The sequence below is a fragment of the Phascolarctos cinereus genome, unplaced genomic scaffold (genome assembly GCF_003287225.1).
Source record: "Phascolarctos cinereus isolate Bilbo 61053 unplaced genomic scaffold, phaCin_HiC Scaffold_4;HRSCAF=312, whole genome shotgun sequence".
In the NCBI taxonomy this organism is placed as follows: Eukaryota; Metazoa; Chordata; class Mammalia; order Diprotodontia; family Phascolarctidae; genus Phascolarctos; species Phascolarctos cinereus.
The window spans coordinates 447,801,812-447,823,629 of NW_027555847.1; the positions used below are offsets into that span (position 1 = coordinate 447,801,812).

Below are 21,818 nucleotides of genomic sequence, written 5' to 3' on the forward strand. Positions count from 1 at the left end.
GTGATGTCAGTTGGTATCCCTCCTCTAAAGTCTTATCCTGCTATAATGATAGCAGGATACTTCATTTGGAAGTGGAGGTGACTCAGAGTTCTTGGAGATTTTGTCAAAGAAGCACAGTCTTTAAAAGACTCCCAAATCTTGGTGATAGACTGGGGGGGTCTTTTATGTGTGGACCAGCCTAATTAAATTCAGAGAGGCTCACCCCCAAAAGGTAGATCACCACGTGTTTTTTGTTTGTTTGTTTGTTTTTCACCTAAAGCACAGATCTGATCATGACACTTCTCTACTCAATAAACTCCAGTGGCTCCCTATTGCCTCCAGAATCAAATATAAAATGCTCAGTTTGGCTCTTTATAACCTAACCTCCTTTTTTTTCAGTCTGTTTACACTTTATTCCCTACCATGTATTCTTTGATTCAGTGACAGGGGCCTCTTTGTTGTTCCATGAACAAGACATTGCATGTCTTAGCTCCTGGCATTTTCTCTGGCTGCCTTCCATGTTTGGAATGCTCTCCCTCCTGACTACTGGCCTCCCTGGCTTTAAGTCTCAAATAAAATCCTATCTTTTACTGGAAGACTTCCCTAGAATTTCATTCTGGTGCCTTCCTTTTTAATTATTTCCTATTTATCTTATATGTAGTTTGCTTTGTATATATTTGCTTGCATTTTCTCTCCCCCATTAGATTCTAAGCTCCTTGAGGGCAGAACTCTTTTGCCTCTTTTGTATCCCCATCACTTAGCACATAGATGGCACTTAATAATGTTTACTGATTGACTGACGGATTAACAGAACCTCACAAAGTCCATCTACTAAGGCACCAAGGGAAGAAGCAGATGATAGTCTTGCTGTACTTGGCATTTGCTGTCCTTGTACTTAGACCACATCTGGCTAATTATTTTCAGTTCCGGGCAACACATTTTAGAAAGAACACTGATAAACTGTAGAGTGTCTAGAGGAGGACAAGGAGGATGGTAAAGATCCTCTACTCCACTCCTTACAAGAATTAGTTGCAAAGGAACTGGGAGAGTATAACTTAGAGAAGAAAGGCCAGAAGGGAAGGAGGGAAATGACAAGTATTTGAAAGCTTGTCATGTCAGATACTAGATTTGTTCTGTTTGGCCTCATAGAGCAGACCTAGAAGCAATTAGAATAAATTGGAAAGAAGTAAATTTAGGTTTAATGTAAGGAAAAACTTCCTAACAATTAGAGCCATTCAAAAACGGAACTTCCATGTAGCTGGTTCCCCCTTACTGGAGGTTTTCAAAGGCTAGATGACTACTGGTTGGGTCTGCTATAGTGGGGATTTTTTGTCATTGTTGTTGTTTTGGGTTAAATCAGATCAATTTCTCAATTAACAAGTATTTTGTTACCAAAAAATTATGAATTTTGATAATTTCATTTGGTCGACAAACAGCACAGGCTGTGGTTCCACTTACTAAACAACCTTTCAGATACCCTAGCTTGGTTTCTTTATGTTGTTGTTGTTCAGTCATTCTATCATGTCCAACTCTTTGTGACCCTGTAGATCAACTGTCCAAAAGGTTTTCTTGGCAAAGATACCCAAGTAGTTTGCCATTTCCTTCTCCAGTTTTATGCAAGAAGGGGTTAAGCGCCTTGCCCAGGGTCACATAGCAAGTAAGTGTCTGAGGTCATATTTGAACTCTGGTCTTTCCAACTCTAGGCCCAGTGTTCTACCCACTGTGCTGATGGGGTGTGGCCCAAGTGGAGGTCTTTGCCCCTTGATCCAAAGGGAATCTGGCTCCCATTTGTCTACAGACCCCAGCCCCTCATCTCCCTTTGAAAGCCTTAGCCTTATCTTTTAATCTTATTCAGATGTGCCTTTGCCCCTAGCCCTAAAAAGAATCTGGCTCCCATTTTAGGTTCCTTATCAACTCCCCTTGTCAACTTCCCTTATTTCACTTTGAAAGCCCTAGCCCCATCTTTCTCATCTCATTCAGATGCCTTTCTATTCCCATTGTCTATTCAATCTCTTAGACATTCCAATCGGAATTCTCACCCGGACCATTTTCCCAGACCCTTCCCCTGGTCACCCAAAGTCACTTTAGTATATAAGATCTACCCTGGCCCCGATTCAGGGCCTGAGAATCTCTCAAGCCCAAAAGGCTGAGCTTTTCTCATGCCCGTTCGTCCTTATGGGTGTCACCTAGCCTACGTGATTTATCACTAATAAATTTTTCCTCCGGCTGGAAGAAGATTTGAGTTGAGTTCTTTCAGATAGGGCCCGGCGTCGTAATCTTGGGGGTTCCCAGGAGCACCCCAAAACCTCTAGACCTCTTCAGTGCCTCCTAGGGTTTCTTTATGCCTTTGTTCTAATTGAACTGGAAGTTGAAATACAGTGAAAGGCACAAATCAAGACACAATCCCATATGTTCTACTCATCTGTGATATTTTACCCCCCCAAAAGAGTCAAATTTAGTAAAAAACATTTTTACTGATTTATTTGAATACCTTAAATTACAAAATCAGCATCTAAAGCAGGCTTGTATTATAAGACAACTCTAAAAGGATGAAGAGCTTTGGGGATAAATGCAAAGGCCCACACAGGCTCAAAAAATCAACTATACAACTATAGAATTGAGATGGAGTTAGACAATAGTCATGTGAAAAGGAGTATGGGGCTTTAGTGAACTGAAAGCTCAGACAAATCAATTCTGCAAAGCGGTAGCCCCAAAACGACCATCTTAAGCTTCTACATTAATATCTAATGTCCAGAATGAGAGGTCACAGTCCTGCTGTATTCTGCCCTAGTCAGACCACATCTGCCTTGGGTTTTGTGTTTAAATTAAGTTGCCACATTTTAGGAAGAGTATTGATGTGCTTGGGTGTGTACGGAGAGGTAAGGACAGGAACTGAAACTATGATTTCAAGGGAACTTCCAAATGAGGAAATTCCCTCTACCACGCAGATCAGCCCCTTCCCTGCAACTTAGTCTTAAAGTCTCCTGCACTAAGAGTTTAAATGACCAGCCTGAGGTTGAATAGCCAATATGTGTCAGAGGTGAGACAAAATATAAAGAGGAAGAGGATTATGGTGAGGGTACAAAAAATCATTTGAAAGAACTGAAGATGTTTAGCCTACACAAGACTTAAAGAAGGGTCATATGAATTAAAATAATTAAATAATTAAAATCAGAAGAGATCTTCACAGTCATTTAATTTTTCCCACCTGATGTGCAGAATAAGCTGAGTTCCTCTTTTGTTTCTGGTCCTCACCTTTCATCCTATTCATATTCTTATCATTTGAGGTTTGATGATGAATTGGTTAAAACTCTAGTTCTGGTTGAAGAAGAAACAGCCAATAGAAAATGTGCCTCCTTTCTGAGGTTCCAGTATGCTTTTGAAGGGTCTCTTTCCTCAAATATCCCTAGAACCCATCATAGTTGCTCTGTTCTTTGCACCTCAGTACCTCATCATTCCACAAGATCCCATCAGCCTTGGTGCTCCACCTCATCGCTAGACCCCACTGAAGGTCACTGGGGCCATGTACTCCAAACTCTTAAGAAGGGAGCTCAGCTGGAACCTGACTACACGACTTTAGGACTTTCCTAACTTCTCTACCATGGGTTGAGTACCCTCCTGTCTCCTCCTCTCCCTGCCCCCTTGAGCTACCTTTTGTGCCTGGTCTTCCCCCATTAGATTGGAAACTCCTTGAGGGCAAGGATTATAAAACAACCCTAACACTATTCCTTCCAGCTCTGGAATTCTATTTATCTATTTCCTAGATAAGATTGCAAACCTTTTAAGGTAAGAGTTGATTATTAAGATCATTTGAGCCCCAATGAGGGCCAAAGCCTGAACTAATCAACCAGAAGAAGCACCCCAACATTACAGACAAGCTTTTTCTTTGTTCTCTGAGTGAACTCAAAATGCCCCTTCCTGTGTCAGCAACTGATGGGATGCTTGGGTGCTTGTGTTTGGGTGGCTTGTACTTGGACCCCAAGCCTCAGAAACACTATGCCTGGCAGTTTCTCCTCAGCCCAAGTACACTGTGCCTAACAATTACTCATGAGTGGGCCCCAGCAAGACCCTCATCTCTTTCCCTGGTGCAGTTACAAACAGCACCTGAAGGAATTATTAGTTTGAACTTATTAGTTTGAACTGGCTTTGCACTGGGTCATAAAGCTATTCTTACCCACTGGACTATTACCGTCTACCTCATTATCTACATCCTGAACTCCTCATTATCTGTATTCTAGACTTAAGCCATATGTATACTCCCTACATCTATCTTGTCAAACAAGACATTGACTGGTGGCAGACTGAACAACCCTCAGTTACCCCTGAACTCTAGTTAACTTAGTGATTTAGCAGGTCTAAAACCACACCTCCATGTGGCCCCCCTTGTGGGCTTTTCCTAGTGAACTCTGGCTAAAATGCCTGCGAGGTAGGTACAAGAAGTGCATGTTCTTTTAAGAACCACTCCTTAACCACTCCCTAATCCCACCCTGAATCACCTAGTTAGCATATTTGGTACCCATTTTATTGTATTTTACCCTGTATAAACTTTAACTGTACCCCTCTAAGATCCAAGGTTCCTTAAGAATCTTTGCCTGCTGAAAAGCATAACAATAAACTTTTTGCCAACTTGACTTAAGGAATGCTTGAGTCTGTGAATTCATTCCAGCCACCACAACACAACTACAGGACCAGATGAAGCTGACCAGCATTCTCCTGTTTATGACCATTAAGGGGCCTCAGACCCAGACACTACCCTGAATAATAGGACTTTTCTTATCTTGGTATCCTGTGGACATATGTCATGTAGGGGAAACATATCCTGGGACTATAATTTCAATTCACACTTTAATACTTCTATCTTATTGCATTTACAACCTACTAAATTAAGAAAATTCCTTTCTCATGCTATGGTTAAACATATATGGAGACCATAAATCTTAGTGGTACAGACAGAATCTATGAATACACAGCTGGAATAGAAGAAGTGGCTTAAACGTCTGATGAGGATTTGCAAATGGACAGGACCTCGGAAAGCTATCTAGCCCATCTCGGTCCTTTTAAGGATGAGGTGGCATTAGAACCAAGGTCCTGGGTCGCTCTGACCCTAAAGCCAGAGCTTTCTTCCTCGGTACCGCATGTGACGTCCCCAACCCCGTTTGATTGCGCTAAAGTAGGGCAAGGCCCGAAGGTTTCCGGAGGGATGTATGACACGTGATAAGTCACGTCACGGTATGAGGTCAGACTAAATGCCGGTGCAAAGCAAGGCTTCCCACTACGCCAATGTCCGCCCGAGGGGGGCGCCCTACGGCCGCGCCAGGACCTCCAGCACATGCGCATCGCCTAGCCGCCTCCATCTACTTCCAACCCCGGAAACCCGCCCTTCCTTCACCCATTCCCTCCCCGCCTCCCACAACAATCTCTCAAGTTCTTCCAGCTGCGTCTGTAGCTGCCGGAAAATGTTACAATCCCGGAAAGCACCGCGCGCCTCAGAACTTCCGGTCCACTCGCTTCCCTTCCTCTCAGTCTGTTAGGCTTAGCCGGCAGCCCTGAGGGTAACGATGGCCGAATTGGACATCGGAAAGCACTGCCAGGTGGAGCACTGCCGGCAGAAAGGTAATCCGGGAGGGTTTTAGGAAGCAGCGGACGCCGCCTCCCGGGGACCTAGAGTAGTTGGAAAGGAAGGGAAAGGAGGGGGGTCAGAGATCTGGGAAAGCCGAGCTGAATGGATGGGGCAAAGCCTATAGAGAGGGTGGGGCCTGGCCCGAGGGGAGGGGCTAAGCTGTCTTGTGGGCGGGGCCTCACAGGAGGGTGGGGCTAGGCAGTCTTGTGGGCGGGGGCTCGCCGGAGGGCCGGGGATACGCCGCGTGGGCTCCTGAGCCTCCGGATGTCTGGGGACGCAGTGCTTCTTAGAAGCCTGCAAGTTTCTTGCAGCCGTGTCAGACCAAACTGCCCTTGTCCATACCAGTAGGCGTTTCTCTGTGTAAGCTGACTGCTGGGTTACATTAATTGTTCCCATCTTTCCTTCAGTCAGGCAGGCGAGGGCACTGTGGTGTAGCGAAAAGAACAGTGGCCTGCAATTCACTGTTTTTGGGTTACAGCTCTAGTTGTGACACTAATTAGCTGTTTGAACGTGGACACTTCCTCCTCCTCTCTGGGCTTCAGTTTCCACATCTGTAAAATTAAAGGTGAGACTGGTGAGGGTACTTAACCGTTTTTGTGTCATGAACCCCTTTGACAGCCTGGTGAAGCCTATGGACTTCTCAGAATCATGATTTAAGTGCATAGAACAAAATATATAAGATTACAAAGGAAGCCAATTATATTGAAAGAACCCTGGGCTAGATGATCTCTGGGGTCTTTTAAGTCACATTCTTTATGTCTGTGCATGGGACCTGCTGAACATTTGTAGTAGGGCTAGCCTTATGAGACGGTGAGTCAGTAGCATGTGATGAGCAATTTGAATAACAAATGCTCACGTTTTTATAGTTTGTTTATCTATTTTAATAATATCTAGTGTTTCCGTAGTTACTGCTTTAAAGTTAAAAAGCACTTTACAAATATAATTTCTGTTTATCCTCGCAGCAATCCTGGGAGGTAGGTGCTGTTAATCCCCAATTTTACAGATGAGGAAATTGAGGCAGACAAGGTTACATAGCTTTATCCCTTCAGAATTACTGTGGCTCAGGCAGCTTTTGGTCTAGAAGAGATGGTGACCTAAATATACTACATATTAAAATTTTGTCATCACAACACTGCCTGCTGAGGGATAGATTTCCTTGTTAGGGGAAGATTCACAACTGACTCATGCTGAATTCTTCATATTGCATTATAATGAAGATGTCTGTTAATGAAAAACTTTGTCCCAGGAATCAGATCTTGTATTGATCCCAAATGATGGAAGCATCAAAGTTACAAAGAGCTACATGCATTTTTGCCAGCCACAATCCTACTCTGATCTTCTTCAGGGAAATCACACTTATCAAGTGCTAGGAGCCACATTTTTTTCCCCCACTTATAGGCATTTCTGTATCTCTTATTCTATAGGTTAATGTAAAATCAAATCTATAGGTTAATCTAAAATTAACACTGTTTTTGAGTATCCCTTTTCCTGTCTTTCCTAGGAGATTCTTCAAAGAATCACAGGATCTTAAAAATGGAAGGGACCTTAGAGATCACCTGGCCCAACCCCCTCATTTTCCAGGTGAGGAATCTGAAGCCTGGAGAAGTTAAGTACCTAAGGTACCACAGCTAGTAAGTGGGAGAGTTGGGACCATAAGTCCAGATCTTGGGAATTTACTGCTCTTTCCACTGTAGCATAGGACCTTTATACCATTTCACCCTATTTGATATAACAATAACTATTAGCCACCAACTATAGACGACAATAGCATTCAAATCCAATCTACTTCTGCTCCCATTCCCATTTTACATAAAAGAACTATTTCAGCTAAGTGAGTTTTGATTTTATTGTGCTTGTTATGGGGCAGTTCTCTGAAATAGACTGATTTGGCTGGGGATATGTGAATATTGATTTCTTGACTGTATGGTAATCAGTTAGTACTCTACTTTCTAATCAGTTAGCTACTGTAGGATGAGGCCTTTTTTTTTTTGGTAAATTTTTTTATTTTGCACTTACATACAAAATGAGAAAAGAAAAAAAAACATTGCCATGTACCCAGCAGACCATTAGAGAGGATTAAATATAAAGCAATAAATTTCCATTTCAAGAAGACCTACGTAATAAATACTACATATTGTTTTCAAAGCTGCCCAGCTTTGCTTCCTTGTTGGTTTTCTTTTGTTCTCTGCTGTGCATTTATTACTTTAGTTTTTTTCCCCTTCCTCCTCCCCCCACCCTAAAGAAGGCTACAATTAAATGTGGATATATATACATAGATATCTAGAAGCATAGACATATAGGCACATATACACTCATACACATATATGTAAGACTATACTATGCTTATTTCCCCCTATCATATGTTTCTCTGAAGGTGGATAGCATCTTCCTTCATAAGTCTTCCTTCAAGTCTTTCTGTGTTTTCAACTAGTTCATCATTTCCTACACCACATTTCTGGATTCAAGCATCATCTTTGTTCATAGGATCTTTGAGGTTAATTTAGATATTTATAATAACTCGGTTGCTCAAAGTTGTTCTTAAAGCAATACTGCTGTTACTGTATACAGTGTTATCTTGGTTCTGCTCATTTTGCTATTCATTGTTTTGTAGAGGTCCTTCCGTGCTTTTCTAAAATTATTGAGGTCATCATTTCTTAAGGCATGAACATATATCACAGTTTGTTTAGCCATTCCCCAATTGACAGGCATCCCTGAAGTTTCCAGTTGTCTGCCACCATGAAGAGAGGGGCTATAAATATTTTCGAACGTGTAGGTTCTTTTCCATTTCCCTTAATATTCTTGGGAAACAGACGTGACAGTGGTATGGCTGGGTCATAGGGTGTAGGCAGTTTAATGACTCTTTGGGCATAATTCCAAATTTCTCTCCAAAATGGTTAGATCAGCTCACAGATCCACCAACAATGAATTAAGATCCCAGTTTTTCCACATCCCTTCCAACATTTCTCCCTTTCCTCTTTTGTCATTTTAGCTAGTCTGATAGGTATAATATGATATCTCAAGGTTGTTTTAATTTGCATTTCTCTAATCAATAATGATTTAGAGCATTTTTTCATATGACTGTAAATTATTTGGTTCTTCATTGGAAAACCGCCATTTTACACCTCACAACACTATCACTTGTTTGTTCATAAGTTGTTCACCTATCCACAAATCTGTTAGGAATATGTTCCATGTTCTTCAGATTTTCTTGTAATATCTTTTTATATCTAGGTCATGTGTCCATTTTGACCTTATCTTGGTAAATGGTGTAAGTGCCCAATTTGTGTCATACCAGTTTTCAGCTTTTCCAACAATTTTTACCAAATAATGAATTCTTATACCAAGTCTTTGTATAAGTAAAGCTTTAAGTCTTTACTCTTGTCGAACACTGGGTAACTATATCTGTTTGCTGCTGCAGATCATATGTCTGCTGCGTTCCACTAGTTTAACTTTTCTGTTTTGTAGTACCAAATAGTTTTTTTTATTTTTAAAATTTTTTTTTGTTTTTTCCACATGCTTTTGAGTTGAAAAATTTTCTCCCTTTTCCTCCCCCCCACCCTCCCCAAGACAGCACACAATTTGATATAGGCTTTACATTTACAGACCCATTAAACATATTTTCACATCAGTGAAGTTGTAAGTACAAATTAAAACCAATAGGAGGAACCATCAGAAAGATGAAACAAAACTCAACAGAAGGTAAAAATAAGTGACAGCGATTCAACTTCCATAGTTCTTTCTTTGGATGTAGACAGTATTTTCCATCCCGAGGCCTCTGGAGATGTCTTAGATCCTCGTAATGCTGAGAAGGGTTCAGTTTAACAATCTTAGTCATTGCATAACGTGGCTGTTATTGTGTACAAAGTCCTCTTGGATCTGCTCACTTCACTCAGCATCAGACCATATAAGTCTTTCCGGGTTTTTCTGAAGTCAGCCTGTTCATCATTTCTTATAGCACAATAGTATTCCATTACATTCATATACCACAACTTGCTCAGCCATTCACCAGTTGATGGGCATCCTCTCAATTTCTTTGCCACCACGAAAAGAGCTGCTATGAATATTTTTGTACATGTGGGTCCTTTTCCCATTTGTTTGATCTCTTTGGGATATAGCCCTAGAAGTGCTATTGCTGGATCAAAGTGTATGCACATTTTTGTAGCCCTTTGGGCATAGTTCCAAATTGTTCTCCAAAACGGTTGGATCATTTCACAACTCCACCAACAATGTATTAGCGTTCCAATTTTCCCACATCCTCTCCAACATTTCTTATTTTCCTGTTTTGTCATGTTGACCAATCTGATAGATGTGATGTGAGTACCATATAGTTTTGATAATTACTGCCTTATAATGTAGTTTAAGATCCAATACTGCTTAACCTCCCTCCTTTACATTTTTTCCATTAGTTCCTTTGATATTCTTGACCTTTTGCTTTTCCAAATAAATTGTGTTATTTTATCTAGCTCCTTAAAATAATTTTTTTGGTAATTGGGATGGCATTGAATTTATAGATTAATTTTGGTAAAATTGTCATTTTTATTATATTGGCCCTGCTTACCTGGATGAGATCCTTTCAAATAAGTTTTAGCTTATTTTACTTCTCAAATGAAGTACAGCAGTACATTCCTTTTGTGACTACATCTGGAGTTATTTGCCCATACTCTCAAATATGAGGCACAGGAAAGGTATTTAAAGGAATTACATGTTGTAGACAGAGAAGTATGTCATTAATTGTCTATTGCATAATCTTAGAATAGACACTTACCTTGTATGGAGTTACAAAAAGTCATCTCATGTCTCAGTTCATAAAGTAGTTCTCAACATCAAGGAAACATGTGTAATATCTATCCAAGATATATGTTCAAGAATCAACTCTATAAACTACCCATTCAGCTCCATATCATTATCGGACAATAGGCAGAGAAGCATGGTTACTTCTGGTAGCTGCCATCCCCCTTACTAGGAGCTGATGTGCGATCAAAGTTTCCATTGTTTCACTTGCCAGCCTCTGCGCTACTGAGGGACAGAATCTGAAGGCCTTCTTGCTCAGAACCTACAACATCACCCAGCAGCTGTACCAACTAACTTCAGCCATCGCAGTAGTGTCACAGCCTCCTCTTACCACTTCTAGCTCAGGCAGGTATAGGCTTTGTTGACTCTGAGGTTCTTGTCCTTTACCTGCTTCTCTCTGGACTCTCTGTCATTGTACTTGCTGAGAAGGTGAGGTTTCTGCTCTGGGCCTGATGAACTGTATTTGGAGGCTTATTTGCCCTATGACCTACTGCCTGGTTTGCAGGCTGATCTTGCCTTCACAAGGCAAGTCAGGGGCATCTCTTGTCCTTATCCCAGGTCCCAGGGTCACTGCAGTTCCTTCTTCACTCTTTTTAAGGAGAGAACAGATGGATGTCAGCTTCAAATATCATAGATATTTCATGGATATGGGAGCCCTGGTCAACTGGCACTGCCCTTGTCCTATGACTAGTAAATTTTTACTTCTTCCTCTTCCATTAGCCCCTGTTTTTCAGAGTCACCATTGGCCAAGTTAAGCCCTACTCTTCCCTACCTCTCCAGTCTTTCATCTCCAGATCTACCTTTAATGTTCTTCACTCTCCTTACATTGTGCCCTTTGGAACATCTGTTAATTACAGTATTTCCTTCATCCTGACCTCTTCTTTTCACGTACTTTCCATCTGCTTGCACTCATAGAAAACTGGCTCCCTCTAGAGGACACTGCATTGCTGACCTATCCTTACCATATATTTTTTCCTTTCCCCCACAGTGAGCCAGAAATAGGTATACTCCCTATTCCTCATTGCCATTTCCAGACTCTTTCCCTACTGCCATCACTTAGCAGCATTTCATTTGAGATTTACTCCATCTGTCTCTATGATACTATCACTTTCATTGCTGTAGTCATCTAAAGGCCTTCAAATTTTTCTCTTTTTTTAAATTGCATGCCATAGCTTTTCATTTTCATTTTTATAATTTGTCATTAATTTTGATCTTTGCTCTAGCAAGTTGATGCTGTTTCTCCCTGATACTTCATTCAGAAATTACTACCAACCTTAGAAATCAGTTCACTGACAAAATGTTATTTGGTGTGTACTTCCTTCATGAAAGTATTAATGAAACAAGTCAATAGGCATTTATTAAGCACATACTATGTTTAGACACTGTACTAGGTGATAGGCATACAGAGAAAGGGGGAAAAAAAGTCCGGGCACTCAAAAAGCTCACAGTCTCATGGGGGAGACTACATGAAAACAACTTTATGTCCAAACACTTCACATAGGATAATTTGGAGATCATTTCAGAGGAAAGACCCTAAGGGTATGAAAGACTGGGAAAGGCTTCTTGCAGAAGATAGCACTTTAGCAGAGACTTCTAGGAAGCTGGAAGAGGGAGATGAGGGAGAGACTTTGAAGCATGAGGCTTCTGGGTGGGCTCCAAGCTCTTGGCCTCTTGTTTGTTAGTTTTGTGCTACTTAATAAAATGTGTTTGATGAGACTTTTCTGTAATTTTGTCAAGAATAGAAGTTAAGAATCCATACCTGTAGTTGGCAGACTCCATTTTCATCACTTTTTCTCTTATTCTCTAGTCTTGCAAAGATTACTGTTTGTTTCAGTCCAAAGGCCATTCCCCTTGGCAGAGAAAAAAAAAAAGAAACAAAATAAGTAAGGTAGTTCATCCTTGTCTCTAGGGTGCTAATCATCTCAGGCTACAAAACAGCAGTCCTAGCGCTTCACTAGTTCTCTTTGCCCTAATGTAAGCTCAAAACAAAACAAAAAAGCTTTTTCATTATCCTTAGCAGTTCTCAACCTCCTTTCAGCATTCCTAGTTCCATTCTTACTATTTCTTTCTTACTGTTCTTTCTGTGCCATACTTTTGTATTCATTCTCTTACCTGCCCTTGCTTTAACCTTCTCGGGGTTTTCCCCCCCTGTACATCTTAGGTTTATCATAACAGCATGTCTATAAAGTAGGTAAGAGACCCATAATTATTATTTCCATGTTATAACTGAGGCTTGTAGTATTTTGTTGAATTATCAGGAAAAGCAGATCAGGAAATAAAACTTAGAACTTCTGACTTCTCATTCCTCCTTCTTAGCACAAAAGATACTTAATTCCTAATAGTTCCAATTCCATTATCCTCCTCTCACAAATTTCGTATTATTGTGTCATATGTAGCATGGTGTACCTGCAAAGAAATAGTACTTTTTTTAAAGTTTTCTTAAGAAAACAAAATAAAATCACATTCTGAGAAGTAAATATTTTTTTCTTTTAATTTAGATTTTCTTCCATTTGTGTGTGATGGCTGTTCAGGAATATTCTGGTAAGGCATATTAACAGTATCTTATATAAAATGGAGGATTAGCGTCAAGGTCTTTACCAGGCTATTTATTGCTGAGAAAATGGAGACCATTCTTGTTTTATATGCTAGTTATACTCTATGGCTGTTATTTAAGATTTATTATAATATTCTCTGGGATTAAACTTACTCATGGACATGTACCACATTACAGTCCTTTGTCCTCCACATATGAGGTTCTTTAAACACTGGTTAGATGTGTGAATTTCAGTCACACAGAGAGTCAATGAATAGTCCTTACCTTGGACAAGACTAATGGCCAAAGATGGGCAGTTTGTGATGATTGCTTTTTAAGATCAGAGCAAAACCTGGGCTAATCTCTCAAGTGGTATCAAGAACATATTTTAGAGTACAAAGCAAAACTAGAGAATTGACTGAATATTTTGGAAAATATTTTCCAGCTAAGTTATTACATTATATAGTATTTAATAGATTGAGTAAAACCTTGAAAGAATTTAGTTTTCAGGAAATTCAGAAAGGATTATTATGGGACAAAAAACAGTTTGGTGGACAAACTGTTTCCTAATGAAATTCCTTAATCTGAGATTGGCATCAATATAGAAGTAGCATAGTGTGGTGAATGCTTTAGTAACTAATGAGTTTGATATTTTTCTATTAGTGCTATTTGAGAAATGGCGTTAGAAGCTTTCTAATATTTGTGAACCATTATTAACTGTTGAGTGGTGTGAATGTTCATTTACCCCCATGCAATTTTCTGTCTGTGACTATATTCTAGATTTTTGGATCAAAGTATTAAAAAGTAAAGGCAGAATATGTGCTAGTGCAGGCCTGCACAACCTATGGCCTGCCAAAGAATTTTGAGAGTAGAGGATCCTCTACATTTCTTGCAGACTACCCAAAATCCTTTGGTGGGCCGCAGGATGTGCAGGCCTGTACTAGTGGAATCAATACAGGAGGATATTTATAAAGTTCAGACCCCCAAAGTAGAATATCATAAAGCATACAAATGAAAAGTGATATTCAATGGTCAATTTTTGCTGTTAATATTAAGAAGAAAGGCTCGATGCTGACTTTGAAGCCAGGAGGACCTAGGTTCAAATCCTGCCTCTGATATACTGGCTTTCTGACCCTGGGCAAGCCACTTAACCGCTTAGTGCTCTCAACAATTCTAAAAAACAAGAAGTTGCAGAGAAAGTACTGGCCTGCATTGGTCAGAGAGTATTCCACTTACTAGTGAAATCATAGCCAGTCCCTAAGCCTGTTATTAAGATAGCATTGTTCTTAATTTAAATATACATATATAACTAGTACAGGAGAATTGGACCTAGTGAATTGACATTTAATTTTGTAATAGAGAATATATTTCATGTAGAAAGTTATTATAAATTATACGACATTAATTATATAATCATCATAGCCCCGAGAATACTATGCAGAGGTATCAAACTTGGGGCCCAAACCAAATTAAAATAGAATTGAGAAATGTTTAACAAAATAAATAAAAATACAATGCAACATAAATAATATTAACGTGTGGTTTTCTAAGTCATCATGCAGCTGTAGGGACCTGTTTCTGTTTTGAGTTGTACATGATAAAAGAGCAAAATAAATGCAAAATATCTAAAAATTATATTGTATTACATGGTTAAAATTTTGTTTTATTTTCTGATTTTGTTTTGTTTTTGGTTTCAGTCTTCAGCACAGAAGCAGGGAGTCTCATGGCTGTTCTGAGGTATGAATAAGCATGTTAACTATTTTCCCATAATTCATTTAAAAACATTCTTCTGTATTTCTATTTGAGGTATGATTATCACTTTCTCTTTTATAAAGAAGCTGAATAATAGGAATTAGGAATTGTAGTTTCTTTGTTTCTGTAATACCAGATAAAATTTAATCAGATAAAGAAATATGTGAAAACCGGTTTTCTCTCCCCTTTATTTTTTTTCCATTGAGGTTCATTTTATGAAAAGTTAATCTTTTATATGTTGGCATGTATAGTGTTTTGTGATCATGCTTTTTGTGCATATATAAATTAAAGAGTCCAACTTTGAAATTATAGGATTTCAGAGTTGGAAAAAACCTTAAATATCATCTAGTGAAACCCATCATTTTCAGATTAGGAAACTGAGGCTTAGAGAGGTGACTTAACTTAGCCAAGGACACATAGTGGCAGAGTTAATCAGAACCCAGGTCATCAGACCTTCCTCAGGACTTGTTACACTATGCCATGCTGCATGTCTGCTTAAAGATTTGGACCCTATGTTTATCTTTGATGAGATCCACAATAAAGCAAGTGGCTTCCCCAATAGCAGGGAAAAAGTGCAAGTAAGTAAATTTTTAGCAACTGATTTATTCTCTATATAGCACAGTATGAAAACAGATAAACAATGAGAAATAAAGTTTTTGATCTGGATATTCTATGTGTATATATGCCACATGAGTACAGATTTTAGAAACATCCAGATATTTGATTAAGTTTTTCACTGTATGATCTATCTCTCAACAGATATTTATTGAAGGATTCTATGTACAAAACAACATGTTAGATATTCAATACCAAAAAGTCTAAGGTTTAGTTCTTACCCCAAGAAATTTATGGTCTAGTGCAGAAAAAAAGACAATTAAGTTTTCTTTCATAAGAGGAAAGAGCAACAGTGCAGGCAGATGAATGCTTCTTCTATGGACTCTAGGACCTGAGACAGGATTCTTTAAGGCCCATTGAAGGAAAAGCTGAACAGGATGTCCAGAGCGAGGTGACTGAGTTAGTACATACTATATACATACCAAAAAAAAAACAACTTAAGAAAACAAAAAACATTTTCATAAGTGCTAAGTGAATAGTACAGTCAATGAAAGCCTGTATGAGTAAGTGCTTTTCTTTGAACGTGCAGTATTATGTAGACAATGAAGGCACAGCAATATGTGTCGCATACAGACTTTCTTCATTTATGCAAGTGAAGGATAGATAGGTCAAAATTTGACCCTTAAAAGTTTAGGGGTAGCTCTTTATATGGAATATAAGCATTAGCTCACTTAGTGCAGTCTTGAAGTTTTTCATAGTTATGCTATTCATTTAGGATTTTAAAACATTTAAAGAATAAAAATAAAACATCACTTTCATTAAATACATTTAAAGTATTTACTGTGGAAAGAATAAAATTCATATATGTTTCCTAAGCAGCTTATAAATCAGTCCATGTTGATCTATTTTCTCTCATACAATTTAATATCTATAACTATATCCTGACTGTGAATCTAAGTATTAAGTAATGAAGGAAGAACATATGTTGGTAGAACCACCAACATGGGAGGTTGTTAAGAAATCCAGAGCCCAAGGTGGAATATTGAAATGGAAAAAGGCTCTTTGGTTACCCATTTTTTCCAGCCAGTGTTTTCCTAAATCCATTTTAGAGACTTGGCCAATGCTTACTTTTGAGCCAGAGCAAGGGGAGCTTCTTGTGTCCTATCACCCCTTTTGTTTTTATGAAGGGATAGCTTAATATATGGAATATTGTATTAAGTTCATTATACAATGAAATAGAGTTGCATAGTGGTCTTTAATTTTTTTATGTTTCATAGAATTGTGTATTTTTTTAATTATATAATTTTTAAAAATTAGATACTGGGTTTAATCTGGGTGGAGGAGAACAAAACCAGTATAGCTAATCTCTTATTTGGTGTCCATATTTTAGAAATTGACCATAGTCTTTGAATCTCTTGAGAGTATCCCCCAATGAGTGAGTATATCATGAAACAAAAGAAGAAGGTAATATAAAATTGAGCTTAATATTTCCTTTTTTTTTTTGAAGCAGTCAAGATTAAGTGACTTGCCCAGAGTCACACAGCTACTTAAGTGTCAAGTGTCTGAGGCCAGATTTGATTAATATTTCCTTTAGCTTCATTATATATATATACACATATATAATAGCTGGTTATTGTATTCTTATTTTAGTCTTTGTTGAGAGAACTTGAAAAAGGTTAGTGTCCCAAGCTAGTTAGTCCTTCATTACACAAACATGTGTGTTTCTCTTCAAAAACATTCTCCTGGTAGCTTGAATTCAGTCGAAGTTTATGGGTGTATAGTAATTTAACTTATTAGATCTAAAAAGATATGGCATCTACCTTCCAAGAACTAAAATCTAAAATGTGAAATAAGCATACAAATATGGTTCTGACAAAAAGATGACATTTATGAAAATAATAAAGTCATTGCTATAATTAATGCAATACTAAAATTAATTCTTCAAAATAAAGTCTAATTGCCTATCATTGTGAAATTATAAGGACATTTTTTCTTCTCTGTATTTCTAGGTGAACATAAAAAGTGAGAGATTGAAGACTGATGACCATTCATCTTACCCATGTTCATACAAGGATTGCAATGGAAGAGAGCTTGTGCCAGTGTTATGTCCCTTCTGTGAGAAGAATTTTTGCCTGAGGTGATGATTGGACCATTCAAAGATTGTAGGTATTTTTAAATTGTGTGCAAGTTTGTGAACCAACCAGTGTCTACTCTTCTGTACTGTGTAGACACCGGCACCAGTCAGACCACGAATGTGAAAAACTGGAAGTTCCTCAGTCTCGGATGGCTGCCACACAGCAGCTTGTTAAAGATATCATAGGTAAGGTCTCAAGTATTTTGTTATACTGATTTCTTTTACTTTTTGCTATTTCCAAAGCTCTTGCCTGCTTCATGAACCTGCTCACAGTTAGTCAAAAAACCTTTGTTAAGCAGTGGCAGAAAAGCAAAAAACACAGTCCATACTGTCATGGAGCTAACATTCTAGTGTGGAAGACAGCATGCAAATAACTTATGTGTAAACAGGATATACATTGTAAGTGGAAGATGATTTCAAGAGGAGGAGGAGGACTGGGAACGGCCTGCCACTGAAGGTGGAATTTAAGCTAAGTCATGAACAGAGGAATCCAGGAGGGAGAGAATTCTAGGCATAAGGGAAGCCAGTGAAAATGCACTGAGTTGGGAAATAAAATGTCTTGTTTGAGGAACAGCAAGGAGACTGGGGGGGGGGGAGTGGTAAGGAGGGTATAGGGAGACTAGAAAGTAGGGACTAGGTCATGAAAGGCTTTACAAGCCAGAGGAGTTTATATCTGATCCTGGAAGTATTAGGGAGCCACTGGCGTTTACTGACTAGGTGATGCACACCTGTGCTTGCCAGCTAGTAGTCCAAATGTGAAGTGATAAGGGCTTACATCAGGGTAACAGCTGTGTCATAGGAGAGAAGGGGGTATATATAAGAAATTTGACTCAAATGCCACCTTCTGCCTGAGCCCTTTCTTGGTCACTCCAGTTGCTAATGCCTTTCCACTGAGGTTACCTTGTATCTGTTTTATATATACCTATATATATGCATGACTCCCCCTATAATTGGAGCTCCCTGTTAACCTTTCTTCTTTGTGTCCCCATCAGCTAGTAAAATACCTGGCCCTTAGTGGATGCTTAATTAAACCACCACCAGGCAGTTCCTAGAAGTGGGACTTCTGATTAATTCAGAATTGCATGGAATTATCCTTTTTAATTTATCCTCCATGAGCTGCTTAGTTTGGTTGAAATTTCACAGGCTCAGAATTTGAGAGTTGGAGGGATCTCAGTGTATTAGATGGCTGCAGAAGCTCTTTCTGCTCTCAATGTTACATGGGGCTAGAGATGGTATTGTGGAAAGAGATTGGAATTAGAATCAGAAAACCAGGCTTCAAATCCCAGCTCTGCCTCTTAGGTCCTGTGTGACCTTGGATAAGTCATTTAGCCTTCAGGAGCCTCATTTCTTCATCTCTAAAATGAGAGGGTTGGACTAGATGACCTCTGAGGTTCCTCCCCGTCCTAAATATGTAATCCTGTCATCTGTAGTTTGGGATGCCATTCTGAAGACCATACAACCCTGACTAAGCAGATGCTTTCAGAAATGGAAGTAGGTGAGACGTATGGATGAGTCAATATAATCTATCCTTGAGGAGGAGGAGGAGGATAATTATCATGATAATAGCTAGCATTTACATTGTGCTGTAAGAGTTGCAGAGCACTTTACAAATATTACCTCATTTTTTCCTCACAATAATCTTGGGAGGTAAGTGCTATTATATTCATTTTACAGATGAAGAAACTGAGACGCAGTGAGGTTAAGTGACTTACCCAGGGTTACACAGGCACATTACGGGCAGCTTGGTGGTGCAGTGGATAGAGCACCAGCCCTGGAGTCAGGAGGACCTGAGTTCAAAGATGGCCTCAGACACTTGACACTTACTAGCTGTGACCCTGAGCAAGTCACTTAACTCCATTGCCTAGCAAAAAAAAAAAAGAAAGAAAAAAGGCACATTAGAGTTCATCCAGCCACCTGGTTTTATGGGTAAGGAAACTGAGAATCAAAGAGATTAGGTGATTTTCCCAAAAGCACATGGGCAGTAAATTAGCCAAGTCAGAATTTGAACTAAGTTCCTTGGACTCCGGATCCACTGGACTTTCCACTATAGGAGAATATGCAGAAATGTAAAGTCTCTGCTTTGTGCAAACTCTCCAGTTATTCCTGGGCAAGATGAAGAAGCCTTGAATAGAAATTTTCCCCAGTGGTAGGTTATGCCCTCACCACCTTGCCTAGTAAGTACAGAATCTTTAGTTTTTAAAAAGGTATTATCAACTGTATATGTGGATGATTCTTAGTGTTTTAATTTATCATTAGGCACTTGTAATAAAACTAGAAAATATAGCCTATAATAATTTCATCAGGTGCTAATTTTCTTATTTTTCAGATTCTAAGAAAGGAACAGCAATAAGCAAAGGTCGCAGAGGTGCAAAGAACAGTGAAACTGCAGCAAAAGTTGCACTGATGAAATTAAAAATGCATGCTGATGGAGATAAATCTTTGCCACAGGTTGGGCTTAGATGATTTAAAAATGTGTTACTCCATTATAGTGAATCTTATAATCTTATTAAACTTCAAAGCAGTGTGTGTGTGTGTGTGTGTGTGTGTGTGTGTGTGTGTGTGTGTGTGCACACGCATGTGTACTTGCATGCACACACCCAGTGAAGGGGGAAGGTGTCCATATTTAACCCAATTGGAATTTTATTTTATCTGTTGTTTAAACTAAATGGTCCTATTTCCAGGACTTGAACCTTTTTGTTAAATAGATTTTTGTTATAGCAGTAATTAACTTTACATATAGACATTTCTTGAATGTAAGGTGTGTTGTTTTTTTTTTTTAATCTAAGTTGACTTGTCTAGCAGTATGTTTAGAAGTCATGAGACCTGGGTTCTATTTGTAATACCTACTGCAAATGAGGGAGGCAGCAGGGGTGTATAGCCTGGGAATCATGAGTTTGAATCTGAGTTTTGCTCTTAATTCTCTCTGTATTTAGTCAACTCATGAAACTTCTCTGGATTTCAGTTACCCCGCTAAAAAAAGTAGGGGTTGTATTTTGACTTCTGAAGTTCTGTTCAGCACTAATATTTTACGACTCTCTTTTCTTTTCCTTAGGGTGTAACAAGTACATTCCCACAGAGCTGGTTACAAAATGAATTTCTATGAAGTGAACCTTACTTATTCTCTGATGTGCTTTATAGAATCAAAGATGAGCTCTAACATAAATTATTATTCATTGAATGAAATGAAAGTTGTTGGCTTACGTTTTCTTTTTTGTTTTTGCTTTTGCTCTGAAAAGAGAGATGTCAGCTTTTTTCAGAGTAACTTTAATAAGTCATTAAAAGTTTAGAGGGAAGAGCACCTTCACTTCCATTATTTCTCTGCCGAATGCTTGATAATCAGTAACAAAAACCCCTGATACATTAATTATCACCTTCCCTTTATCATTTATGTTGGTGTTCACCAAGTTGTCTCTTTTTTTCCCCCTCTTCTTGGCTCCAAACCACTATTTGCCCCGTATTTAAAAAGTAGCATTCTCTTGGCCAAGGGAAATGCATAATGTTTTGGGGTTTTTTTACTTTTTTTTTTGCAGACAGAAAGAATTTACTTTCAAGTATTCTTACCTAAGGGGAGCAAGGAGAAAAGCAAACCCATGTTCTTTTGTTGTAAATGGAGTATTGGCAAGGTGGTGGATTTTGCAGCTTCATTAGCCAGCCTTAAAAATGAGAACAACAAAGCAACAGCCAAGGTACTATTAACTAATTTGTAGTAATCGTCATGTGAAAATTGGTAGATTACTTTCTTCAAAAGTGCAATTGTTAATTGTAGTCCTATTGTCTGTGTTACAGAAATTAAGATTGTGTAACATTGCAACAGGAGAAGCCTTACCTTCAGATCAATCTTTGGATACGTGGATTACTAAGGAAGATTGCCCTTTATATAATGGTGGAAATATTATCTTAGAATATCTTAATAACGAAGAACAGTTTTTGGAAAATGCTGACTCTTACTTAAAGTAGCCATTCAAGGACAACCCACAGTTATTAGGAAAACAATACATTTTAAAATTAATTTATTAAATATTAACACCATGTACTCTTCAAAGAAAGGTGCTTTTAAGCTTAGTTCCACTATGACAGTGATACATTATTTAATGAGTTTTTATATAAACTTTTTTGTAATTATGCTAAAAATGATGATAAGAGTAATTTTGGGCTGAAAACCAAATATCAATAAATTCAAGTAAAGCATTACTATATACATGTACACACAGAACATAGGTCTCTTCCCATGATGGATAGTAATTCTTTGTCTAAAACTTCATCCCAAGAAATGTAATAAAAGAGGAAACACAGAAATAAAAATAACTGTTTTAAAGTTTGCAGAGTGCTTTCATTTGAGCCTTATAAAATAGCCCTGTTGGATCAGGCTGGGGGTGGTAGGAATGCCAAATGTGTGTGTGGGGGGAAGATGTTCCTCTACAAAATCATCATTAAATATTAAAGTTCAATGTCAG

The 21,818-nt window shown here is 38.6% G+C and overlaps 1 protein-coding gene and 1 long non-coding RNA gene across 2 annotated transcripts; one reads left to right on the plus strand and one right to left on the minus strand.

The window, feature by feature from the left end:
- The first annotated feature begins 5,224 nt into the window (after positions 1-5,224).
- ZFAND1 (zinc finger AN1-type containing 1) lies at positions 5,225-21,682 on the plus strand. Its single transcript, XM_020995728.2, has 8 exons — positions 5,225-5,592; positions 12,889-12,931; positions 14,621-14,660; positions 17,240-17,367; positions 17,459-17,550; positions 19,691-19,812; positions 20,895-21,050; positions 21,151-21,682. Exons 1-8 carry the CDS (start codon positions 5,538-5,540, stop codon positions 21,319-21,321), a joined length of 807 nt encoding a protein of 268 aa, XP_020851387.1. The 5' UTR covers positions 5,225-5,537; the 3' UTR covers positions 21,322-21,682.
- LOC110214696 (uncharacterized) lies at positions 10,499-19,212 on the minus strand. Its single transcript, XR_002326341.2, has 3 exons — positions 19,077-19,212; positions 12,150-12,240; positions 10,499-10,979 (listed from the first exon to the last, which is right to left on the minus strand). It is a non-coding gene; the product is annotated as an uncharacterized LOC110214696 (long non-coding RNA).
- Positions 21,683-21,818: the final 136 nt, after the last annotated feature.